Below are 21,683 nucleotides of genomic sequence, written 5' to 3' on the forward strand. Positions count from 1 at the left end.
GAATTGTTTGTGGGACACTACTAGGTCATTTATTCTTTTCAGGAACTAAAACATGACATATTTTACAACAAACGCCTTACATAACTTTATTTGATCCTCGTATTCGGTTAGTCTTCATGGTCCCATAGATCTGCTACGGTACGGTACGGACCTTCCGTCTTGTTCACGAAAAGATCCTCGCCGTCCATCACTCGTTTCTGCATCGGAGGCCAAAGAAGACCAAAGTGTGAACAGAGGATCAAAACAGAGTGGATAAGCAGATAAGACAAACAAGTGCTCTGTTTCACCTGGTCAGGGATGCTGTTGAGAGCTTGGAAGTCCTGTTCAGGGATAACCCAATCAAACACTTTAATGTTCTCTTTGATCCTGTCTGGATTCAGAGACTTGGGAATGACGCTTGTTCCTCTCTGTATACCCCATTTCACTAGAACCTGTCCCGGCGTCTTATTCAGCTTCTTCGCTATTCTATCAACTGTCTGATCGTGTATCAGATCTCTCCCACCTTCTTGAGATCCCAGTGGCGAATAAGCCTTCAAAGGTTTCAATCATGGATATAAAGATCACATCAGATATATTCATAGTCCCTTCACTTTAAGCAGTAAATATTTGTCCATATATATGCACCAAGAAGCATATTATTACTCACTGTAACATGGATGTGATTCTTCTTGCAGAGTTCGAGCATTGTATCATTTCTCCAACCAGGATGCATTTCCATCTGAGTCCCCAAGATGACAGACTCAAAACATAAGATGTTAGATGAAATCACACATGTGACATTAAAAACATATATATATATATACCTGGCAAACGGAAGGGATCAACTCAGCAAATCCTAGAAGCTTATTGAGCTTAGTGACAGTAAAGTTACAGACTCCGATATTCCTGACAAGATTGTCCTTGGCCAGCTTCTCCATTTCTCTCCAAACACCTTCCATGTCAAAGTCAAGAACGTCCCCTGCCTTTGGTGGCCTACTAGCTCCTTCTCTTAGCCGAAAAGGCCAGTGAATCTGCACAAATTAATTGAACGGTAAAGAGAGAAAGAACAGTAAAAATTAATAAAGACTACAACATACTCAAGAGTAAATAACATACCAGGTAGAGATCAAGATACTCTAACTGAAGCTCTTTAAGGGTATTTTGCAGAGCAGGACGCACTCTCTCAGGAGATAGCTCCGTGCACCTTAATTCACACACACACATACCAATGATCTCATGAAAAAAATTATCAAAGGCGACGGTAAAATTAATCTATTTCTTCTTTAAAAGTGATATACTACCAAAGCTTGGACGTCACAAAGAGGTCCCTCCTTTCAAGGCCAGCGTGCATCGCCCTCTTTATTCCTTGGCCGACCTTAATTAAAAGAGTAAAACTTGTTTACATTTAAAATTAAAAACATTCAATTACAGACAAAACAAAGAAGTGAGAGATGTAAACCTCTTTCTGATCACCATACTCCCAAGCTGTATCTATGTGCCTATAACCACCCTGCAGCATTCATGCAAGAGTATTTACTGGTCGATAACAAGTCAAGCTGTGCTAAATAACAAAACTGATATTATTTTGTACATAAATAACCGCAAGTAGTACAATAAATCACTGATTCTGATCAAATGACTTACCTCGACGAGTGCAGTGACAACTGCGTGGGTGGCCTGAGACCCAGATCGCCATGTGCCGAGTCCAACGGCTGGGATTTTGTGGCCGCTCAAGAGCCGAAACGACTCCATATTCTGCCCTTCCGCCGTAAACGTGGCATGAGCCATTGCTATTCTCCTCCTCCTTGTTTTTTTTTATTTATTTTTGTCTCTCCAGCGAGAGCTTCGCCTCTAATAGACTGTTTAAAGCCCGAATATACAACGCGACGTGGCAGATTCCGGATACTCCGGAGTATGAGAAGGATATACACGCGGCGGCTGTAGGCGGAAGACAATCCATCTCGGAGCCGCGTGTCTGAGTCTGTGTGCCAACCCCATCCTCCCTCACCGCACTTTTAGCTTCATATTTTATTTATGAAAATCAATTTAATCATATTTATTTTACTGATCATGAGTCCTGATGTTTATTAGTATTATTGTTTTAAAATTCTAAATCGTTAAATATGTTTATATAAATTCGTATTATTTTTATTTAAAAAACGTTTTATTACTCCATTAATGAAGTTAATTACTAGGAATTTTAGGTTTGAAAAAAAAATCAGTTTGTAGCAAAATTATTTTTTGGTTAATTGAGAATAATCAGCGTAATAAATAAATTATATTTTTATTTTTATAAGAGTTGCAAAGTCTTTGACTGGTGGACTGGTGGTGGTGGTTTGATAGTGAAACCTAACCTAAACCCCCGCTACAGGCTACAGCTTAGGCAAATGGAGTTCCATAACAATTCCGTTGACCAAAAAAAAGAAGTAAGAACAATGTATGGGTTCCAACAAAAAAAAAAAAAAAAAAAAACTTATGGAATTATAGACTGATTTTGTAAGAGACCGAAAAAGAAAAAGCTGCTTTTCTGGATTAAAGAAAATGACCAATTAGGTTTTTATTAATCAAAATTTGTAATACAGACCGATTCATTTCCTCAGTGTGCAATGACAACCGGTGAGAAAACATTCTCTTAACGTGTTTGCGACCGCACGTACAAATGTTTTTTTATTAAACAAATGCACCACCAGGCACCAAGTACAAAGAGATATACACTTTATTGTCACCTTTTTGATTGTCGCATTGATATAGATTAGTTATATACTTTTGTTTAATTATATAGCTTATGCATGTCCACGTCTGGAATCTATTTCAACTCGAAGTTTTTTTTTTTTTTGGGTCAAATTATATCAACTCGAAGTTAAAAATGGTAAAAGTATGAGAAAAAGAGGAAGATGCATCTCCTTTTTGATTTGTTTGATAGAATTAGAATAGCTTTCACGGTTCACATTTTTTCCATCTTATATAGTATATATTAACATTTGTTTGTTAGCTAGTATTAAATTATATTGACCCCCACTTATTCTGTGATTAAGAAAATTTATCAAGACAAAAAAATAAACAATATTCCTCATCAGTTTGCTGATCATCATCATGGCCTATGATACATAATTTGCATGCCATGATTTGACAACACATGAACCTTTAAAGATAATATATTATATTTTTACGTGTTTTTTTTTTATATGACTAATTTTTTTGTTTTCACTCCGAGTTTATGGAGGAAAATTATAGGCAAAAGAGAAGTTATTAGTATTTTACTATTTTTATTTGTTTTTTTCGTTTGCACAAGGAAAAAAATTGGAAAGGACTTGACTAAAAAAATTCAAAATATATTGCCGAAAACTGAAAACTTTATTTAGTATCTTTTTTATATATAAAAAAAAAACATTTTGAAGAAGAAAAGAAGAGAAAAAAAAGGTATATTTAAAAATTTGGAGTTACAAAGCTCATCAAAAATTTGGTGTCGCTTAGGTAAAAAAAAGGTGGTCAGAGAGTTCCGTGGCTCTGGGCTTGTCACCGTCTTTCCATTTCCCATAACTCATCACCTCTCTGTTCTTCGGGCTTCTCTCATCACCTCTCTGACTCACCAGGTTCGATATTCTTTGTTGATTAAGCTCAATATATTCCCAGTTTTGCTTTCGGATTCTCCTGCATTTAGGTTTCCACTACTTGTCTATGGCTTTTTTTCCCCCTAGGTTTTTTTATATATATAGATAAATCCGGCAACCTGGTTGTGTCTACTCTTTTCCGGTAACGATGTGTCGAAGCGGGTGTTTTTTTAGTCCGGCACGTCGGATTTTTCACTCACGCACCTCTTGCCTAGTATCTATCTCATCGCATGCTTCTTTGCTTGTTGTTGATTTCTCGAGCAATGTTGTCAATTTCTTTGTGTTGGATTGTTTGTTTTACTGGATTTGACAAAAAAACTCTGCGCTTTTGTTTTAGAATTCCCAGCTGATTGGGGTTTTGTGTGTGTGTGTGTGTTTAAGTTCCGTGGTGGCTTCTTCGCTATAGCTGAATCTAGTTGTATACATTGTTTGTCTTGTGTACCATCATGGAAACTTCTTATGTGATTTTGTAATTTCACATCAATTGCTCCTTAGGCTGCCTGTTTCATTCTATTTATACACTTGCACACCATGTGTTTGCAGTTTTTCCTCCTTCTCTTGTGTTTTTGTTGTGACTTTGTCTCTCTTGATTACTTGCTTACTTTACAATGTTGGCTCAATAGACCCGTTTCAGTTAATTGTAAGGACTCGATTTGTTTTACTCTGTGAATTATTGACAATCTAATCTTTTACCCAGCATGGCTCAACGGAGGGGGAAAGTTTCATTCAGAAACCTGACGAAAAGTCAACTAGGTGGTGTTGTATTTGGCTGCACTAAGAATACCATCAAAGAATGTATGTCGAAACAGCTGTTTGGTGAGTCTTCTTCTTAAGCTTCTTCATCTCCCATGCTTCTGCTCAACTCAATATAGCTGTTTGTTTGCTGTCTACTGTAACTCTCTGCTTCTTCACTGTTGTATGCTGATGCCCTTTATCGTTTTATTTCCGGCAATGTTTGTATCTATGATTCGGCTTTACTGTACAGCTTTTCATTTTATGTCTCTGGTGATTCAATTTTTCACGTTGCTGGATGTTGTTAGCTTGTTAGCCGTGCTGTTTCTACTTTTATGTACATGCTTCCTGAATCCGCTGATGGTTTTGACAGGTTTACCCTACAATCACATTTCATACGTGCAGAAGATTGATATAGGTTTACCGTTGTTTCTTTTCAGCTATTCTGATCGTACACTTCATGGCATTTTTGAGGCTGCTGGTTCTGGCCAGCTGAATATTGACCCTTATGGCTGGACCTCTGATGGTTCTGACAGAACTTCGTATCCTGCACAGGTACCAGAGGGAGATTTCATCAGTTTCATGACTATGTTTTTCTATGATATATTGGATCACGTATTGTTTTCAGTAGGCATATCCCCTGCCCACCTTTTCCATAACCAGTATATGAATAATGGTCTTTAATGGTTTCGCAGGTTCAAATCAGTATGAGGTTACAGTGTGAACCACTTTCCGAGGAAAAATTTAAACCTGCAATTGCAGATAATTACTACAGTCCTCACCATTTTTGGTTCGAGCTCGATCATTTTCAGGCTAGTAAGCTGATATGTCTGCTAACTTCTTTTGCTGTGAAACCTAAACCACCCATGAATACATCAAACACAAGACAGATCTTTCACTTGATTGAAAAGAAGGAGAACAGTGATGAGACTAAGCCTTCTGAGAATAAACCAGTGGATAGCTTGGAAGTGCCACTCAGTTCTGTCATGGGATCTGACTCCTCAGCTGCGGCTTCTCATCCTGGTTTCTCTGAGAATCATCCAGACGTACACGACCCCAAACAAATTGATAAGGAATATGTTCTTGAGAAACCGAAAGATCTCGCCTTTGATCATGGAGAGACTAGTCTAATGAAAACAGTTGAACGAGCCAACATTCCCCCCCTGCAAGAACTTGGAAGACAGAGATACATTTGAAGTGGAAACATATTCAGAAGGGAAAAGTGATGGCAGTTCTCTTGTCTCATCTCTTCTTCCCCATACAATAAGCCAGGTACGTTGGTACTTATTCACACTAGGTCTCCAGTTATAATACCTGAAATGTTACCTCCTATACAAGTCTATGTGTAAATCTGTTAAGAGCAACACTTCTCCTATATTTATTCTCAACGGATAACGGGAAACATAAATATTAATTCAGGAGAACCCCCAATTCTCTCAGCAAAAATATACAAGTTTTAGGCAACTGTCACGTCTGTTCCTGCTTTCTACTTATAACCATCTGAGCTGTCAATTATTAACTGTGTAGAACTGTCTGTATTAGCTATCATATCGAAAGAATTTTTAAGAAGAAACTGCTCCAAGATAGCATCTGTTCCAAAAACTACTTCTTATTGATGATATATAGTTGACTGAGACTTATCATGTATCTAAGGCGTATAAAATTTAATGGGATCATATTGCATTTTGCAGTTGATGCATGAGGTGAAGGAACTCAGGGCATACGGGCTGGAAAATTCAACCAAGATGTGTTACTTGGAAGAGAAGCTGGTAAGATTTTGTTTACTGTTATTTGCATTTTGTGACATCAATGATTTCCCACTGAGCGATCATAGTCTGTGCACTATAATCAGGCTTTGACGTGTGAAAAGTATCCGTTTCAGTAGAAATAAATTCTCTGTCATTTTCAGTTAGATGTTCATTTCGATACCTCTTGTTTTTGGAACCCATAAGCTCAAAATTTCGTGGTGAAGAAACCATGACATGACTTTTCGATTTTTGGTATTTTAGGACGAAGCACACAAGGAAATTCATAGATTGAGAGAGCGGTGCAACATGCTGGAGTCTATATCAGGTTCTTTAATCACCAAAGCTGGTGATAGTGGAAGGGAGATCCATTCACCTGATGATTCAAACTTAGATCCAACCGAGGCAATTCTTCTGTTGGGCGGATTTGATAAAGACTCTGAAACATGGTTGTCATCAGTGGTTTCATACTTTCCATCCAGGAATGTTGTAAAGACTCATAGTTCAACGAGTTGTATCCGTTCAAATGCTTCAGTGGCAAAATTGGATGATAAAATCTACGTCTTTGGAGGTGATGATGGTGGCCTTGGCTGGACCAACACAGGTATGCCCTCTCTTTTCTTTATCTTTTTTTTCTCTCAAGACTTGTTAATTATTTAGTGCATTAGAGCCTGTATAAGGCTCACCTATAAACCTTTCAGATTTTCTTAACAAACATCCAAAACGGAAATTGGTTAGCCAAAGCATACTACTGTGGCTTCCAGCAAATTACGGTGAAGTGAGGTGTATCGATTTCATGCACTTCACTTCAGCTGTGTGTATTTTCGCTTCTATTTCTATCTAACCAATATTTAAACCTGACCTTTGATATATGTTTTGACTCTTTCTTTTTTTTTTTTTGGTTGAAGTTGAATCATATAACCAGACTGATGGCCAGTGGAGCTTGTGCCCCTCCTTAAATGAGCGAAAAGGAAGTTTAGGTGGAGCCACTTTGGATGGAAAAATATTTGCAATCGGAGGCGGGAATGGGACGCAAAGTTTTTCAGATGTTGAGATGCTTGACCCAGATATAGGGAGATGGATCATAACAAGGTCAATGGCAAAGGAGGTAGATGTTCATAGTGAAAAATACTCTCTATTTCGCTGACTTGTACTTTTCAAGTAAGAAGTCTCAAGGATAACCTTAGAAATGTAATGTAGTTTATGGTTTCACTCATCTACTGGGTATAACCCTTAGCAAGATGATACCTTGAATTTTCTTCATCTCTATTCTCTGGGTTATCATTGTTCTGTGATCTCAGAGATTTGCAGTGGCATCTGTGGAGCATAACGGTTCAATTTATGCTGTCGGTGGTTTTGATGGCACTGAGTACCTGAAGTAAGAACATTAAATACTTCGTTTATGCTTTTTTGAGTTCTTTCTCAATCTTGACACTGAAATGTGAAGCTAACAAGAAAGAGATTATTGGAACTCTCTCTCTCTCTCTCTCTCTCGTACTTAAACAGCACAGCTGAAAGGTTTGATCCTAGAGAGCACTCGTGGATGAATATTGCATCGATGAAGTCAAGAAGAGGCTGCCATTCTCTTGTTGTTCTGAACGAAAAACTGTAAGCTTCTTCTCACCATTCTTTTCTTCTTTGATAGTAACAACCACACGGGGGAAGTGGAATGTGTGATGATCTTTTCAACAATATATAGGCTTTACTGAATATGAATGGTTATATAATTTTTGAATGAGAGAAAAATTTATCAAATAACAAAGCACCCTGCAACATTTACTCACTAACTTACTAGAATGATATCATTTGTATGTTTCTGTTTACGCGTGAATTTTGTTTTTTATTTTTATGTGGTGTTTACGTTGACAAATTAACAAAGAAATATTGGTTAAGATGTTTAAGGTTGTCTTCTTCATCTGCACTTTTGCAGATATGCGATTGGTGGGTATGATGGTGAGACTATGGTATCGAGTGTTGAGATCTATGATCCAAGGACAGGGACATGGATCACTGGAGAACCGATGAAGGAGTTAAGAGGATATTCAGCAGTCGCAGTGGTTAAAGACTCCATATATGTCATCGGAGGATACAAAGGGGAAGGAGAAGACATATTAGACACTGTACGAGTACGATTAGTTCTGAACTTTAAACGAAGGTAAAACAACAGTTAGCATAATCAGACATACCGTTTAACCTGGATCATGTGTGTGTTTACAGGTTGAGTGTTTCAAGGAAGGTGAAGGATGGAAAAACGTGCCTTGTTCCTCGATCGGTAGGCGTTGCTATCTATCGGCAGTGGCTTTGTAAATGAAAAACTTTGAAGCTATTTTCTTTGGTGGCTGTGTAAGTCATGATGAACTCATGAGAGTCGGAGAGCCATTCGTATGCCGTAGTGTTGGGAAAGAGTTTATTTAGTGAAGTAGAAGCAATCTGGAAAAATAGATTTGCTTCTATAGAAAAAAACATCTTGCCTTGGTAACCAATTTGGTTCGTTCGGGTTCGTTCAATTGGCAGCCAATTTCTAAACTGTAGTCGTATAAGAAAGAGTACAACAACCGCAACGTATCACGAAAACAAAAAAGAAGCGTTTAAAACAATCTCACGTACGAATACGATACGAGGAAGCAACGATGGACTTGGGCCTAAAGCGAATAATTACAAAAAGGGTTTCAACCTCAAGGATAAAATGGGAAATTCCAGAGTGGTCTTACACTTCTTTATCCGCTTCACTAAAAAGAAGAAATTGGCATCGAGTGATAGAGAAGAAGAAGAAGATGCCGTGCCTCAACCTCTCAACGAACGTTAACCTCGACGGCGTCGATACATCTTCGATTCTCTCGGAAGCTTCCTCCACCGTCGCCAAAATCATCGGCAAGCCTGAGAATGTAATCTCTCTTTTTCTCTCTCGATTTTAACTTTTTAAATCGTTTCGTTCTGCTCCATCGTTGTTCGAATTTTGTTTTCATCCTTTATTTTCTCCTGAGATTATCCTTGTGTGCGTATTGATCTCATTCTTCACATAATGAAACCCTAAGTAATTTTAAGTTTATGATCTGTTGTTTCCTTCTATTTTATGAGCCGTTCACGTTTTCTTGACTTGGTTGTACGTACAGTCGTGGTGTTCTATTTGTATACCATCAAGCTAGGCTTAAAAAGATGTAAGAGGGCTTGTTGTTGCTGTTAATCGGCCTTATCGATCGCAAAATTGGATGTGGGGGTTCGTCTTTGTATTTTTTTTACCACAATTTCTCTAGGCCATTACTGACCCCTTGATTGCTCAAGTTGTGTTTTCAAAAAAGAGAAACAACAAGTCGAAGATTGCTTGGTTTATGTTAGTGATGCTTAAATCTTTTTGTTCCTGACATGTTCTTTTTCTAGATCGTTATCTGACTGCACTTCTTATTTTGTTGTTGTAATTTGCAGTATGTGATGATTGTGTTGAAAGGCTCAGTGCCTATGGCATTTGGTGGGACCGAGGATCCTGCAGCTTATGGTGAATTAGTCTCTATTGGTGGCCTTAATGCTGATGTGAACAAGAAGCTAAGCGCTGCTGTTTCCGCCATTCTCGAGACCAAGCTATCAGTGCCCAAGTCTCGATTCTTCCTCAAGTTTTATGACACCAAGGCAAGCTATTCTTTCCCTGAAAACTTGTTTTGTTTGATGGAGTAACATTAACATAATCAAATGTCATGTGATGAGTTCCGGCGTCCATGTCTCATTTTCATTGTTCGTTGTCTCTCTAGGCCCATCAAAGTCAAGAATATGCACAGTGTTTACACGCTTTACACCAGCACTACTAGGTCATGAATAGGGAACAAATACATCTTTTGTGTGTAAGTTCATCATAAGGCAGACCTATAACTTTTTTACTCATAAACTAGGCAATATAAACAATTAGATCAATTGCAGAAACAGTTTCCACAATTCTAAACCAATCTTTACACCCACACTATTGTTTGTTTTTGAGTTATATACGAGGTTCTACTTACCTAAATCTGTTCTCTAACGGGTATGGTAGATCATCATCTAGAGTGTTTATGCCTTATAACCTACCTGATATATCAAATCACGCATTTCTTTTCTCTTCTGGTTCTTCTTGCAGGGATCCTTCTTTGGTTGGAACGGGGGCACTCTCTAATTCGGTGGCAGGTGTGAGATAAGTGTGACTGTCTTGCAATGTATGAACGTATTCCATCGTTTCTATGATCTACTCTCATCGATCAAGTAACTTTTGAATTATTTCTCGCTATAAACATATCTAACGTTTGGTGGAGTTGCGTTAAGAAATAACAGTTCTGTTTTATGATGCTGCAACTTAGTACTATGGTTAAAAAAAAGTTAATAAGTTTGTCTTTTCTACCTCGTTATATGTTTAGATTTTGAAAAAGTTATAAAAAGATGGTCGAATCATATGTCAATTAAGGTCTGAACTTCGTAGCTCAAATATAAGACTTGAGTGTTGTAAGTTGTAACACAGTGTTAAACGGCAACCCTTCCTTTTTTCCGATGAGTGAATTGGATTTCAAGGGTTCTGACATGTTTTTTTTAAAAAAAAAAAGGCATAAACATTGTCACGTCTCTTCTACAGTTCTACTATGACGGAGTAGTAACATTGTTTAACATGTACGAAGGAAACTTCGTATCACTTGAACATTAATGGTCAAAATTAAGAAGAATTACATTAGAATATTGTGTAAACTTCAAATACAGCAAATGGTCACACTTTAATTAAAAAATGGATCATCTATCTATTCTATTCTATCAGGTAAAGCAATAGAAAATCGAAGTTGAAAAACGCGTAACCGTAAACCTATAAATACACAACATTAGGCGTAGGCGTTGTATAGGTGGAAAAAAAGGTCTCGATCTGTAACTACACCAATCTTCAAATCGATCGTCCAATTCCTGATCTTGGATCTTTTCATCTCGAAAATTGAATGGTGTCCACAGATCCCCATGTGCTCCCGGTTTCCACCACCGCAACGGCCACCACCACTCAGCCACCGATCGTAACCGCTGTGGTTGAGTCGCAGCCTCCAGCCGTCCGTGCCTTCGTCAACGGCGTAACCGAAACGGTTCGTGGTAGTCTGTCTCGTAGCCGTCCGTGGTCAGAGCTCCTCGATCGATCCGCCTTTACCAAGCCTGAATCTCTCGCCGATGCCGCGACACGATTCCGGAAGAACTCGTCTTATTTCAGGGTGAATTACGTCTGCATCGTCGCTCTGATCCTAGGATTCTCTCTTCTCGCCCACCCGTTCTCTCTAGTCCTCCTCGTATGCCTCGCCGCTTCTTGGCTCTTCCTCTACCTCTTCCGTCCAGCGGATCGTCCTCTTATCCTCTTCGGACGATCTTTCTCCGAATACGAAACTCTCGGCGCCCTGATCCTCTCAACGATCGCCGTGATCTTCTTCACCAGCGTTGGATCTGTACTGATATCAGCTCTCATGATCGGAATAGCAACAGTCTGTGTCCACGGGGCCTTTAGAGCTCCCGATGATCTCTTCCTCGACGAGCAAGATCCTGCCGCCGCGGGATTCCTTTCGTTCATCGGTGTCCCCACGACCTCCTCCGCCGCCTCCTCAGCCCCTTCCCCCGTATAATAATCTACCTACCGTTCTCAGAAACTGGGGTTTTTTTTTTTTTATGTTGTTTAGAAATTTACTTGACGGTGGAGATTGTTGTTAATGTAAATTCTGCTGTGCCAAAAGTTAAAATAAAGCCCAAAGTTGAAAAGGGATTTAGTCTTTTCAAAATCCCATCTTGTTAAAATAAAAGCCCAAAGTTAAAACGACGCGACTGATACATGTATTATTATTTTCGGCCCATATAATTTTCAACTTTCCCGCCTCTCTCAGATCTTTTTGTTTCATTTTTTTGGGGAAAAAAAAAATTAAAATTAGAAAAAGAATAAATGTCAGCACTCATCATCCTCTCATGGCGTCGGCGTGGGGGTAGATAGAGGAAATACAGAAATCAGGAAGTGAAGTTCTTGGAATCGACAGAATCAGATAGAATAACAAACGAATCGAGGAAAAGTTCGAAACCCTAGAACTGAAAGATATGTCGACGTGGCAGTTATTTCCCGATTCCAGCGGCGATGGTTTCCGGTGGGAAGTCGCTGGCCGGATTCTTCAGTCCGACTCTGATGATTCGACTCCAACTCAGGCGCTCGACTTCACAACTCCCCTACCTTCCATGCCCGATCTCTTGCTTCAAGGTGATTCTACATCTCTTCTTTTTTTTTTTTTTTTTTTTTTTTTTTTTTTTGTGTGGGTCATAGATAGGATAGGACGCGGAGATTAAAAACTATGATGTTTTTGGATGCATCCCAAAGGATGCTCGAAGCTTATAGAACGGGAAGAATCAATGCCCACGCCTGGCGAAATCCCAATGTTCAGGACTGGGCTGGGGAAGTCTGTACCTCTAAAAGAGTCTTCGATTGCTAGAGCCAAATCCCTTTTAGCTGTTGGAAATGTTGCCTCCTATTCAGGTACACTCGATTCCCTCATAACGCCCTTTTTTCAATAAAGCAATTTTTTATAATTCGCATCTGTTGTTCGATTTTTTTTTTGGATGTGACTCATTCAGGTTGTTTCTTAATTTTCGTCAGTCATCACATGATGTTTGTGACATGAGTTCGAGAAAATCTTTTGAATGTTCCCTGTTCTTTAGATTTGCAGAACACTTATAGCTCAAACTCCCAAATGCGAGCAGTTGATACACCTGGAACTTTGCCTATGTTCACAACGGCTTTAGGCAAATCCGTCCCACTGAAAGAGTCTTCAATGGCCAAAGCTTTGTCTATTCTTGGCGGTGATAAGATGAATGACTCAGGTGTGTTTTTATCTCCCCTCTTCTCTAAATTCTTGTTTCCACTACGCTTGTCTGCACATTTATATTTTTCAACTTTTTTCGTTGTGCTATTCCATTCAACTTCCAGTTTAATTCTTTGTGGTTTGTGATCTCCAACTTGAACACTGTTTTTTTTAGTTCGGTCGTTATCACCTGATAGTGAACAATTAATCAACAAAACCATCTTGCTTTTTTTAAAGGGAATGACTTTACAGTTGATATGTTAATAAGCTTCTATTTGATTGTGCAGCCAACGTTCTTCCCATGGAGAGTGGGTTTGGTGTTCCCAACTCATTTTTCCAGACAGCTTCTAACAAGAAGGTTAATGTATCTTCTGCCGGTTTGGCAAGAGCCAAGGCATTGCTAGGACTAGAAGAAGATGATTTGAATGAATTTACGCACGTGAACCAGTCGCCTTCTTCCCACCGCCAACATGAGTGGTCTGGATTAAAAACGCACGAGGAGTTTGATGCTTTAGCGGTTCAGCATCCTTCAAGAACTCCAGGAAAATTTGAGGATCATGTTTCAGGGAAGATGTCTGAATTCCTAAATCCATCTTTAAAGGTTGCTCCAACAAAGTTTCAGACTGCTGATGGAAAATCATTGTCAGTGTCCGCTGAGGCATTGAATCGTGCCAGAAATCTTCTTGGAGACCCTGAATTAGGGACTTTATTTGATGATGTCGCGGCAGGTGATCAATTTGTTACACCACAGAAAGATGAAAAGTTAGGTGATATTGCTATAAACAGTGGAAGCGCCAATACAGTCTATACTGCTCATGAAGAAAAAACAAGCAACAAACATACGTCAAACAGTTTTGTATCTCCTCTTCGGTCATCTTCAAAGCAGTTTAGATCAGTGAAATTGGAGAACCTACCTTTAGGGGGTAATTTGATCAAGAAATTTGATGCGGCTGTTGATGAGGCAGACTGTGCTCTGAATATCACCAAACTTGCTACACATGGACTATCAAATAACAGGCCTTTATCATCAGATATGGCTGTGAACAATTCCAAGGAAAACGGTTTCAATCCAAGAGCTAAGCAGTTTGGAAGGCCAGCCGACCAGCCACTTGTCGATATAACAAATCGCGCTATAGCTTATGCAAACATTAAACAAGAGAGTACCCAAAAGAAAAGGCTGGGAAAGACAGTCTCCGTTTCTCCTTTTAAAAGGCCAAGGATTTCCTCCTTTAAAACTCCTTTAAAGAAAACTGATCTGCATGCTTCAAGTGGTATATGATTTTCTTTTTGTTAAACAAATGTTATGTTAAGTTATTTTGCTGGTTCTCAGATGTATAATTTTCTGTGTCCTGTCTAATTTCAGGTTTGTCTGTCGTATCTTCTGATACACTTAGTTCCAAAAAGGTACTTTCGACAAGATATCCAGAAAGGTCTCCAAGAGTATATATTAAGGATTATTTTGGAATGCATCCAACAGCTACGACCAAGGTAAATCTTTTGTCCCTTTCACGTGTTCCTGACTTGTATGTACCTTTTTGTTTTTAATTCACTGAAATACACTTACAATGTGGATTTAGATGGATTATGTGCCAGACCATGTCAGAAGGATCAAATCAAGTAATGCAGATAAATATGTATTCCGTGATGAGTCTTCCTCAAACATGGTTGGAGCTGAAACTTTTCTTCAAATGTTGGCTGAGTCTGGTGCTTCCTTACAACATGCATCGAGAAAGTAATTCTCTGTCTCTTGTAATGTTTCAAGTTACCTATGTTATCTGCTTATTATGTCAAAAAACATCTGTGACTGTTTAACTAAATTTTGTGATTCTCACTTTATTATATAATTCTGTATCTAGTAACTATCTATCGTTATATATGCACTAGGTGGGTCACTAATCACTACAGGTGGATAGTCTGGAAGCTTGCATGCTACGAGATATACTACCCAGCAAAATGCAGAGGAAATTTTCTGACAGTCACCAATGTTCTGGAGGAACTAAAATACAGGTTTCCCAGTCTCACAACACATTTCGTTGTTATTTAAGCTCGTGCAAAGTCTAACATGGTAAATCTACCAACATAGATATGAGAGAGAGGTCAATCATGGTCATTGCTCTGCAATCAAGAGGATCCTGAGTGGTGATGCTCCAGCTTCTTCAATGATGGTGCTCTGCATATCAGCTATCAATCCAAAGACCAACAATGATTCTCAGGAAACACCTGGTTCTGATAGTTGCAGCAATGTGAAAGTAGAACTCACTGATGGGTGGTATGAAATTGCTAGTGTTGTTTTGTTACCTGTTTTCTTGTCTCCTTCCTAAGATTTTTTTTTTTCTCTAAATCACAGGTACTCGATGAATGCTGCTCTGGATGTGGTGCTAACAAAGCAGCTAAATGCTGGAAAATTGTTTGTTGGGCAGAAGATTCGAGTAAGTTATTTTCTTGAATTTTTGTTTTGCAAAACATTTCTTTGGTTAGATCACTGACTTACAGCATGCTTACGTTCTTATCTCTTATCTGAAGATCCTTGGGGCAGGACTTTCTGGCTGGGCTACCCCAACATCACCTCTTGAGGTTTCTTAGACTTTGAAATTTATAAGATTTTCTGAAACCTTCCTATGTTGGTTTCTTCATAGTTTCATATAACCCAACTTTCAGGCAGTAATTTCAAGTACAATCTGTTTGTTGTTGAATATTAATGGGACATACAGAGCTCACTGGGCAGACCGACTAGGATTCTGTAAGTAGCTTCAAACCTCACTAGATCCTTTGAGTTGCTTATTTCATAGTGGTTTTGTGCTTTCATATTTTTTTTCTTTATATTGATTGCCTCTTGATCTCTTCTTCAAGGTAAAGAAGTTGGTGTCCCTCTGGCTTTCAACTGTATCAAGTGCAATGGGGGTCCAGTGCCTAAAACGCTAGCTGGAATCACACGAATATACCCCATACTATACAAGGAAAAGTCAGTATAATGTGTGCTTGTTAATGCAACTTGGTCTCCTCTATGCTTTGTCAATGACTTATATTTTCTTGGTACATACAGATTAGCTGAAAAGAAGTCAATAGTTCGATCAGAGAGAATGGAAAGTAAAATTATCCAGCTGCATAATCAGAGGCAAGTTTGTCAGTTGCCGAATTTCCATCACAACTGTAGAGAGCAATCTTTAGTAACATTTATGTGATCAATTTGGCATATGCATCTCTTGTCTAAGAAGTGTCATGATTAACTCATCAAAGCTAGAACAGTTTGTTACATACAGCAATGTTATGTTTCTAAGGGGCTTTGGGACTGAAAGAAAAAATATTCGTATATAATAGGAAATACGCCAACAAACGACCCAAAGATTGCAGCTCCTCATGGTTTATTCTCATTCTCACCTCCCTTTTTTCCTGTTTCCTTTAGGCGCTCAGCTCTTGTTGAGGGTCTTATGTGTGAGTACCAGAGAGGAGTCAATGGATTTAACAGCCAGAACGACACTGGCAGCGAAGAAGGAGCCAAGGTCTTTAAGCTGTTAGAGACAGCTGCTGAACCTGAACTCCTAATGGCAGAAATGAGCCCAGAGCAGTTGACATCTTTCACTACATATAAAGCGAAATACGAGGTAAAATATAATTGGGTTTTCTTCATAAATCAATTACACTAATTAACTGCTTCACTCTGAACCTCAGGCAGCAAAGCAAATGAAGATGGAAAAATCAGTAGCAAATGCTCTGGAAGATGCGGGCTTAGGTGAAAGAAATGTCACCCCATTCATGAGGATTAGGCTTGTTGGACTGACGAGCTTAAGTTATGAAGGTGAACACAATCCAAAAGAAGGCATAGTAACAATCTGGAATCCTACAGAGAAACAGGTATATTCAAATGCCTAAATCTGATTTTTTCATCCACAATCTAAAAGAAGGCACTTCGTCAAATGGCTCATAATTTTACACGAACCTTGTCCATATGAGCTTAGATGGAACATGGAGTTCTAAATATAAGCTTATTGGAGTTTCTGTGGACTGTTGCTGATATCAGAAAATAGTTACCATCATTGTACTGTTGCATTATAAGCGTCATCGATTAGCTTGAGCAACCTTTTTCTTGTAGAGATTCATAAAACAGTTTATTGTTGTCTACTACTGCTGTGTCAGAGAACCGAGCTGACAGAGGGAAAAATATACATAATGAAAGGGCTAGTACCAATGAACTCAGATTCAGAAACACTTTACTTACATGCCAGAGGGTCTAGCTCAAGATGGCAACCTTTGTCTCCAAAAGCTTCTGAAAGTTTTCAGTAAGTTGTTTCGTGGACTCTCTTTCGTAGAAACACTGGATTCTATCTCATTAATGTGTTTAATTTCCCTGTGTTCCAGGCCCTTTTTCAACCCACGTAAACCAATATCTTTGTCAAATCTTGGTGAAATTCCTTTTTCAAGGTTTATTCTCAATCCAAGCTTTTGATAAACACTCTTTATCACACTTACTTTGCTAATTTATACCCTAACATCTCTAATTATGTCCTTCAGTGAATTTGACATCGCTGCGTACGTTGTATATGTTGGAGATGCATACACGGATGTTCAACAAAAGAAGCAGTGGTTGTTTGTGACAGATGGATCCACCCAACATTCAGGGGAAATCTCAAACAGCCTTCTTGCTATAAGCTTCAGCACCCCAGCCATGGATGATATCTCGGTTCCCCACATCAGCCAAAATTTGGTTGGATCCGTGGTATGTACAAATTTTAATATTGTCTAGTTTTGCACCGAGAGAGATAGGCACCAAGAGAATTAATTTTTGAAAAATGTTTGTGGGTCGCAACTTCTGGCAGGTTGGATTCTGCAATCTAATAAAAAGAGCAAAAGATGCGAGAAACGAAATGTGGGTTGGTGAGGCAACAGAGAACTCAGTCTACTTCATAAACGCAGAAGCTGCATACTCGTCTCACCTCAGAACTAGCAGTGCACATATCCAAAAATGGACTAAGCTCTCTTCTTCCAACTCTGTGCGTTCTCTTCAATTTCCTCTTTCTATAATTGTTCTGTTTAAAAAGATTAGATTATTATTGGGTTTGCGTATATTAATTTAAACCATCTTGTTTTGCTCTATTTCAGGTCATCCATGAACTTCGGCAAAGAGTCCTATTTATAATCGGTGCTTGTAAATCACCATCATGCTGAAGGTGAATTATTTATCTATCTTCTTAAATTTTGTCAATAAGTCCTAAGTTGTCTAACCTTGCTGATTGCTGGATTGTATATATTATAACCACTATGCGACATAATTTTGGTACAAATAAACAAATCTTCCTACGTAGTAGGATCAATCAGGTGTGGTCAAAAATTAGGATCGGTTTTGATCAAATTTTTATTTTGTATATATTGAAAAAAAAAATGTTACATCAAACATAAATGAAATGATGAAAAAAAAAAAAGGTTTCATTCATTTAAATGTTCACAAAAAATGGTAAAGCAATTGATTCCAGACATCAGGAACTCCAGGTACACACCAATGGGTACAATCTGAATACGATGCCGGATTATCCAACCGGTCTTTGGTTAGAGGTTCCCAGAATTTCCGGTACACCGATGGATGACCATCTTTACGATACTCAGACAACTGAGTGATGTTTATAACTGAAACCTTTGGTCCCAGTCTCTCTAAAACTCTCTTCACCATCCTCATTGTCTGAATGTCTGACCCACTTCCCCAATAACTCTCTTCCTCTATCGGTTTCTTCTCCCCGTAGCAGTTTCCTTCGCTTCCCGGGCTCCACTCTCGGCTCCTGACCAGTTCCATCAGCTCGTTTTAATGCGGAACAAACGACTAGAATCAATCAATCATTTTGATGGGATAAGTAATTTTGTTACCACTGATGCGTAGGGGACATTGTGACAAAGAAAACCCGCTTTTTCTTTGGATCGACATTGTTAGCAATCCAATCAGCCCAAGCATTCATCGCCATCTCCATTCCCTCTGCTCCTTTCACCTCCTCGCATGACCCTTTTTCTTCGCTGCTCCATCTTTAGTTCAAAAAAATATGCAATGAGTAGCCAAATTTTTGTTTCTTCCCCGTATAAAAGAAAATGATGTGTATATTACCTACTTACCTGATCTTGACTGGGTCTTGCCTCCACCATAAGTAGGTGTTGAAGATTAAGATATCAGCATGTTGCCACTTTGATGCATGCTTAAGAACTGAATCAGGTCGTATAATCCGTTCGTCCAATCTGTGATTTACAGGGTCATCAGAATTCGATTCCACGAGCAACGGTGCCCAGAGAAATTCCACCGTGGCATTGTAGTCCTGCGAGTACATACACCAACCAGAAGTAACCAAAGGCACCAAAACCCCCGGCACAAAGAGGCAAAAGAAATGTGTGTGTTTGTTTATTATTATTATTTACCTCAGCCCTGAAAATGGTGAGGTGAGCGTTGGGAGACATAGACTGCTTGTCACGTGGAATTACAGACTGTAACAGACAAACCATTGATATCCATTGGCCTCTGTTTAATGAGTCTCCAACAAACATCAATCTCTTTCCCCTCAGCTTCTCCCACATTTCTGTCACATTCCATCTACCACAGATAGATAATTTGGTGGAATGAAACCACAGAGCAATTAGCACCAAATTCCAAGAAAATGGTACCAAGAAACAGCAAAAATCTCAAACAAGCAAGCAGCAAAGTGATTTGAACCAAAACCTCTTCAGGTTGCAGGAATGAGGTTGCCATCTCCAATGCTGATAATGCAAATCCTTCCGGCCGTGCTTCTGACAAGCCAACTGGTCAGACATGTAAGGGCAGTCAGATTCCTTGTGCAAAGGGTAGGATGAATTATCAAAGACCCATTTCCCAGAGAAGACATCACAAAGATCCTCCTCCTTTGGTCCACCAATCTGATGAACAGGAGGGTCTTCTTCTTCTTCTTCTTCTTCTTCTTCTACGTAGGGGTCAACCAATCTGATGTTCTTCCCACTGTACTCTTTCGTGGAGTTGCATCTGCTGAATCTATCCAAAACCTCTGCAACCCCACACAGAATCCGCCCAAATTTTGTAAGCATCAGAGGAAGTAGAAACTAAGTTGGAAATCAAATCAGAAGAAGAAGAAGAAGAAGAAGGAAGAGTTTACCAAGAGGAGCTCCCAAGTTGCTATTGGAAGGAAGATTAGGCTTGACGAAATTGAAAGTGGAAGAAGAAGAAGGTTGACGGAGAATTTGAGAATGACTGGTCGTGGCGGCGTGGAAGTGGATCTGCTGAATGGTACGCTCGTTGAAGAGAATCATAACGGTGACGACGAGCATAAAGAGAAGACCAGCTAATGGAAGCCGACTCTTCTTTCTGCTGCTCCATCTCTGCGACATCGGACACTTTTCTCTTTAGGAGAGACGAAACTACTAATGAGAGTAACTAATAAGAGTAGGAAGAAATCATCAACTTCTTCTTCTTCTCCAAAGCTCCGGAATTTGCTTCAGCTTCGATGCGACTTAGGAGTTACGATCCTCTCTCTCTCTCTCTCTCTCAGCACCACAAACAAAGCATATATTAATTAATTAGTTAAAATATTTACAATAATAATAAGTTGGTTTTTTTTTTTTTTTAATTAAAACCCCAATTGGTTGGTTTTTGACGTTATTTACCAGATCCCCATCTTTCTCCAGTTCTCCTCTCTGTATTCATTCAATTGTTGAATCCATCGACATCTGAGCTGTTCTCTTCTTCAATCTTTTAGTATATTATTTCTTCCTTAAAAACAAAATATATATATATCTTATATAATATAAGAAGGTTTTACTGGTAACTTTGCATAACACGACAACATTTGACAGCGTATATTTTCGACACATGTCCTCATTTCTCAATTATTAATTTTTTTAAAAATTTTTTTTTTTCAAAAATACATACATTAGTTTTCATATTCACTAAATTTAAATGATAGTTTTGTACTAAAATATATATTGACATTTATGCAATTTCCTTTTAGTTTATACATAGATATCATATATCAATATTTTCTATAATTAACATAACATTATAATTTTGCAAATTTATCATTTATCAATATTTTATATAATTACCATAACATTATAATTTTGCAAATAAGAAATAATTAAATATTAATATTATAATTTTGGAAAAAATAAATTTCAGATAATTAAAGATTTAAATATGAATATCATAATTTTGGAAAAATATAATGTGATGGTTTTTAAATTCTTTACTAATTTCAAGCTATAAAAATATTATAATGTTATAATAATTATTGTTGACAACAAAAATTATAATATTTGTTTCACAGTTTTTGTATCAAAATATCAAATCAATTTATCTAAAATAGTTTCAAGATATAAAACAATCTGATATATTTTTTTAATAGTAATCATTAACACAATTGATTGCATATTAATTCTTTAAAATGTAACTCCCATGATGTTTGAAAAATACTTAAAAACAAATCTTTCATCATATAAATACACTTCAATGTATTAATTGCAATACATTTTGTGTTTTACAAAAAAAAAAAGCACAAACAAAACCTATGGTATAATTATTCTTTGAAATGTAACCATAACTCCCATGATGTTTGACCCAAAAAAAAACTAAAAAACCTCTCATACTACTACAAATTTATCTATAAATAGCTAGACAAAGTCTTCATCAAATATCATATTCTACCTCTCACATAATTTTCTAAATTTTGTAATATTTAATTTTTCCCTTTATGTGACATTTGTAGGTTTTGAAATAAATAAGTTGAGTCGATATTTTGGAACATTTACAGAAGTTAACATGTGCAATGTGGTTATTCATTAGAAAG

The 21,683-nt window shown here is 38.1% G+C and overlaps 5 protein-coding genes and 1 pseudogene across 11 annotated transcripts; 4 read left to right on the forward strand and 2 right to left on the reverse strand.

Moving 5' to 3' along the window:
• Positions 1–6: 6 nt before the first annotated feature.
• Positions 7–2,082, reverse strand: LOC104734135 (aldose reductase-like). 2 transcript variants are annotated; one of them, XM_010453648.3, is made up of 8 exons: positions 1,624–2,082; positions 1,439–1,489; positions 1,281–1,354; positions 1,096–1,183; positions 804–1,010; positions 647–718; positions 288–530; positions 7–197 (listed from the first exon to the last, which is right to left on the reverse strand). In XM_010453648.3, the coding sequence occupies exons 1-8, from the start codon at positions 1,765–1,767 to the stop codon at positions 108–110; spliced, it is 969 nt and encodes a 322-aa protein (XP_010451950.2). In that variant the 5' UTR covers positions 1,768–2,082; the 3' UTR covers positions 7–107. The 2 variants fall into 2 exon arrangements, with proteins under 2 accessions (XP_010451950.2, XP_010451949.2); XM_010453647.3 differs by having other exon boundaries at positions 647–739; positions 1,624–2,037.
• A 1,348-nt stretch (positions 2,083–3,430) lies between these two features.
• LOC104734136 (uncharacterized) lies at positions 3,431–8,593 on the forward strand (annotated as a pseudogene). Its single transcript, XR_015578065.1, has 11 exons — positions 3,431–3,572; positions 4,288–4,406; positions 4,696–4,877; positions 5,018–5,594; positions 6,014–6,091; positions 6,332–6,671; positions 6,976–7,175; positions 7,369–7,445; positions 7,574–7,675; positions 7,998–8,187; positions 8,285–8,593. The product of XR_015578065.1 is annotated as an uncharacterized LOC104734136 (transcript).
• A 166-nt stretch (positions 8,594–8,759) lies between these two features.
• On the forward strand, positions 8,760–10,373 carry LOC104734137 (uncharacterized). 2 transcript variants are annotated; one of them, XM_019234897.2, is made up of 4 exons: positions 8,761–8,952; positions 9,491–9,691; positions 9,811–9,900; positions 10,170–10,373. In XM_019234897.2, exons 1-3 carry the CDS (start codon positions 8,842–8,844, stop codon positions 9,865–9,867), a joined length of 369 nt encoding a protein of 122 aa, XP_019090442.2. In that variant the 5' UTR covers positions 8,761–8,841; the 3' UTR covers positions 9,868–9,900; positions 10,170–10,373. The 2 variants fall into 2 exon arrangements, with proteins under 2 accessions (XP_010451952.2, XP_019090442.2); XM_010453650.3 differs by lacking the exon at positions 9,811–9,900 and having other exon boundaries at positions 8,760–8,952.
• Positions 10,374–11,004: 631 nt separating this feature from the next.
• Positions 11,005–11,820, forward strand: LOC104734141 (PRA1 family protein B5). The gene has a single exon (XM_010453658.3). It carries the CDS (start codon positions 11,005–11,007, stop codon positions 11,665–11,667), a length of 663 nt encoding a protein of 220 aa, XP_010451960.2. The 3' UTR covers positions 11,668–11,820.
• A 139-nt stretch (positions 11,821–11,959) lies between these two features.
• Positions 11,960–18,191, forward strand: LOC104734139 (protein BREAST CANCER SUSCEPTIBILITY 2 homolog B). 3 transcript variants are annotated; one of them, XM_087481440.1, is made up of 20 exons: positions 11,960–12,284; positions 12,402–12,557; positions 12,740–12,901; positions 13,170–14,153; positions 14,246–14,370; positions 14,460–14,614; positions 14,767–14,889; positions 14,966–15,151; positions 15,230–15,311; positions 15,406–15,456; positions 15,541–15,622; positions 15,733–15,844; positions 15,926–15,997; positions 16,286–16,484; positions 16,552–16,734; positions 17,017–17,159; positions 17,239–17,301; positions 17,392–17,596; positions 17,697–17,870; positions 17,980–18,191. In XM_087481440.1, exons 1-20 carry the CDS (start codon positions 12,128–12,130, stop codon positions 18,043–18,045), a joined length of 3,480 nt encoding a protein of 1,159 aa, XP_087337566.1. In that variant the 5' UTR covers positions 11,960–12,127; the 3' UTR covers positions 18,046–18,191. The 3 variants fall into 3 exon arrangements, 2 of the variants coding, with proteins under 2 accessions (XP_087337566.1, XP_010451954.2); XM_010453652.3 differs by having other exon boundaries at positions 11,966–12,284; positions 17,239–17,282; positions 17,430–17,596; XR_015578064.1 differs by having other exon boundaries at positions 12,002–12,284; positions 17,430–17,596.
• Positions 18,192–18,218: 27 nt separating this feature from the next.
• Positions 18,219–20,614, reverse strand: LOC104734138 (protein trichome birefringence-like 35). Of its 2 annotated transcripts, none has more exons than XR_015578066.1 (6): positions 19,998–20,587; positions 19,571–19,889; positions 19,273–19,444; positions 18,968–19,172; positions 18,736–18,888; positions 18,219–18,650 (listed from the first exon to the last, which is right to left on the reverse strand). XR_015578066.1 is itself a non-coding variant. In XM_010453651.3 (6 exons), exons 1-6 carry the CDS (start codon positions 20,227–20,229, stop codon positions 18,320–18,322), a joined length of 1,404 nt encoding a protein of 467 aa, XP_010451953.1. In that variant the 5' UTR covers positions 20,230–20,614; the 3' UTR covers positions 18,219–18,319. The 2 variants fall into 2 exon arrangements, 1 of the variants encoding a protein (XP_010451953.1); XM_010453651.3 differs by having other exon boundaries at positions 18,976–19,172; positions 19,998–20,614.
• Between the last annotated feature and the right edge of the window lie 1,069 nt (positions 20,615–21,683).

This window comes from Camelina sativa, chromosome 13, assembly GCF_030686135.1.
Source record: "Camelina sativa cultivar CO46 ecotype springtype chromosome 13, ASM3068613v1".
Lineage (NCBI taxonomy): Eukaryota > Viridiplantae > Streptophyta > Magnoliopsida > Brassicales > Brassicaceae > Camelina > Camelina sativa.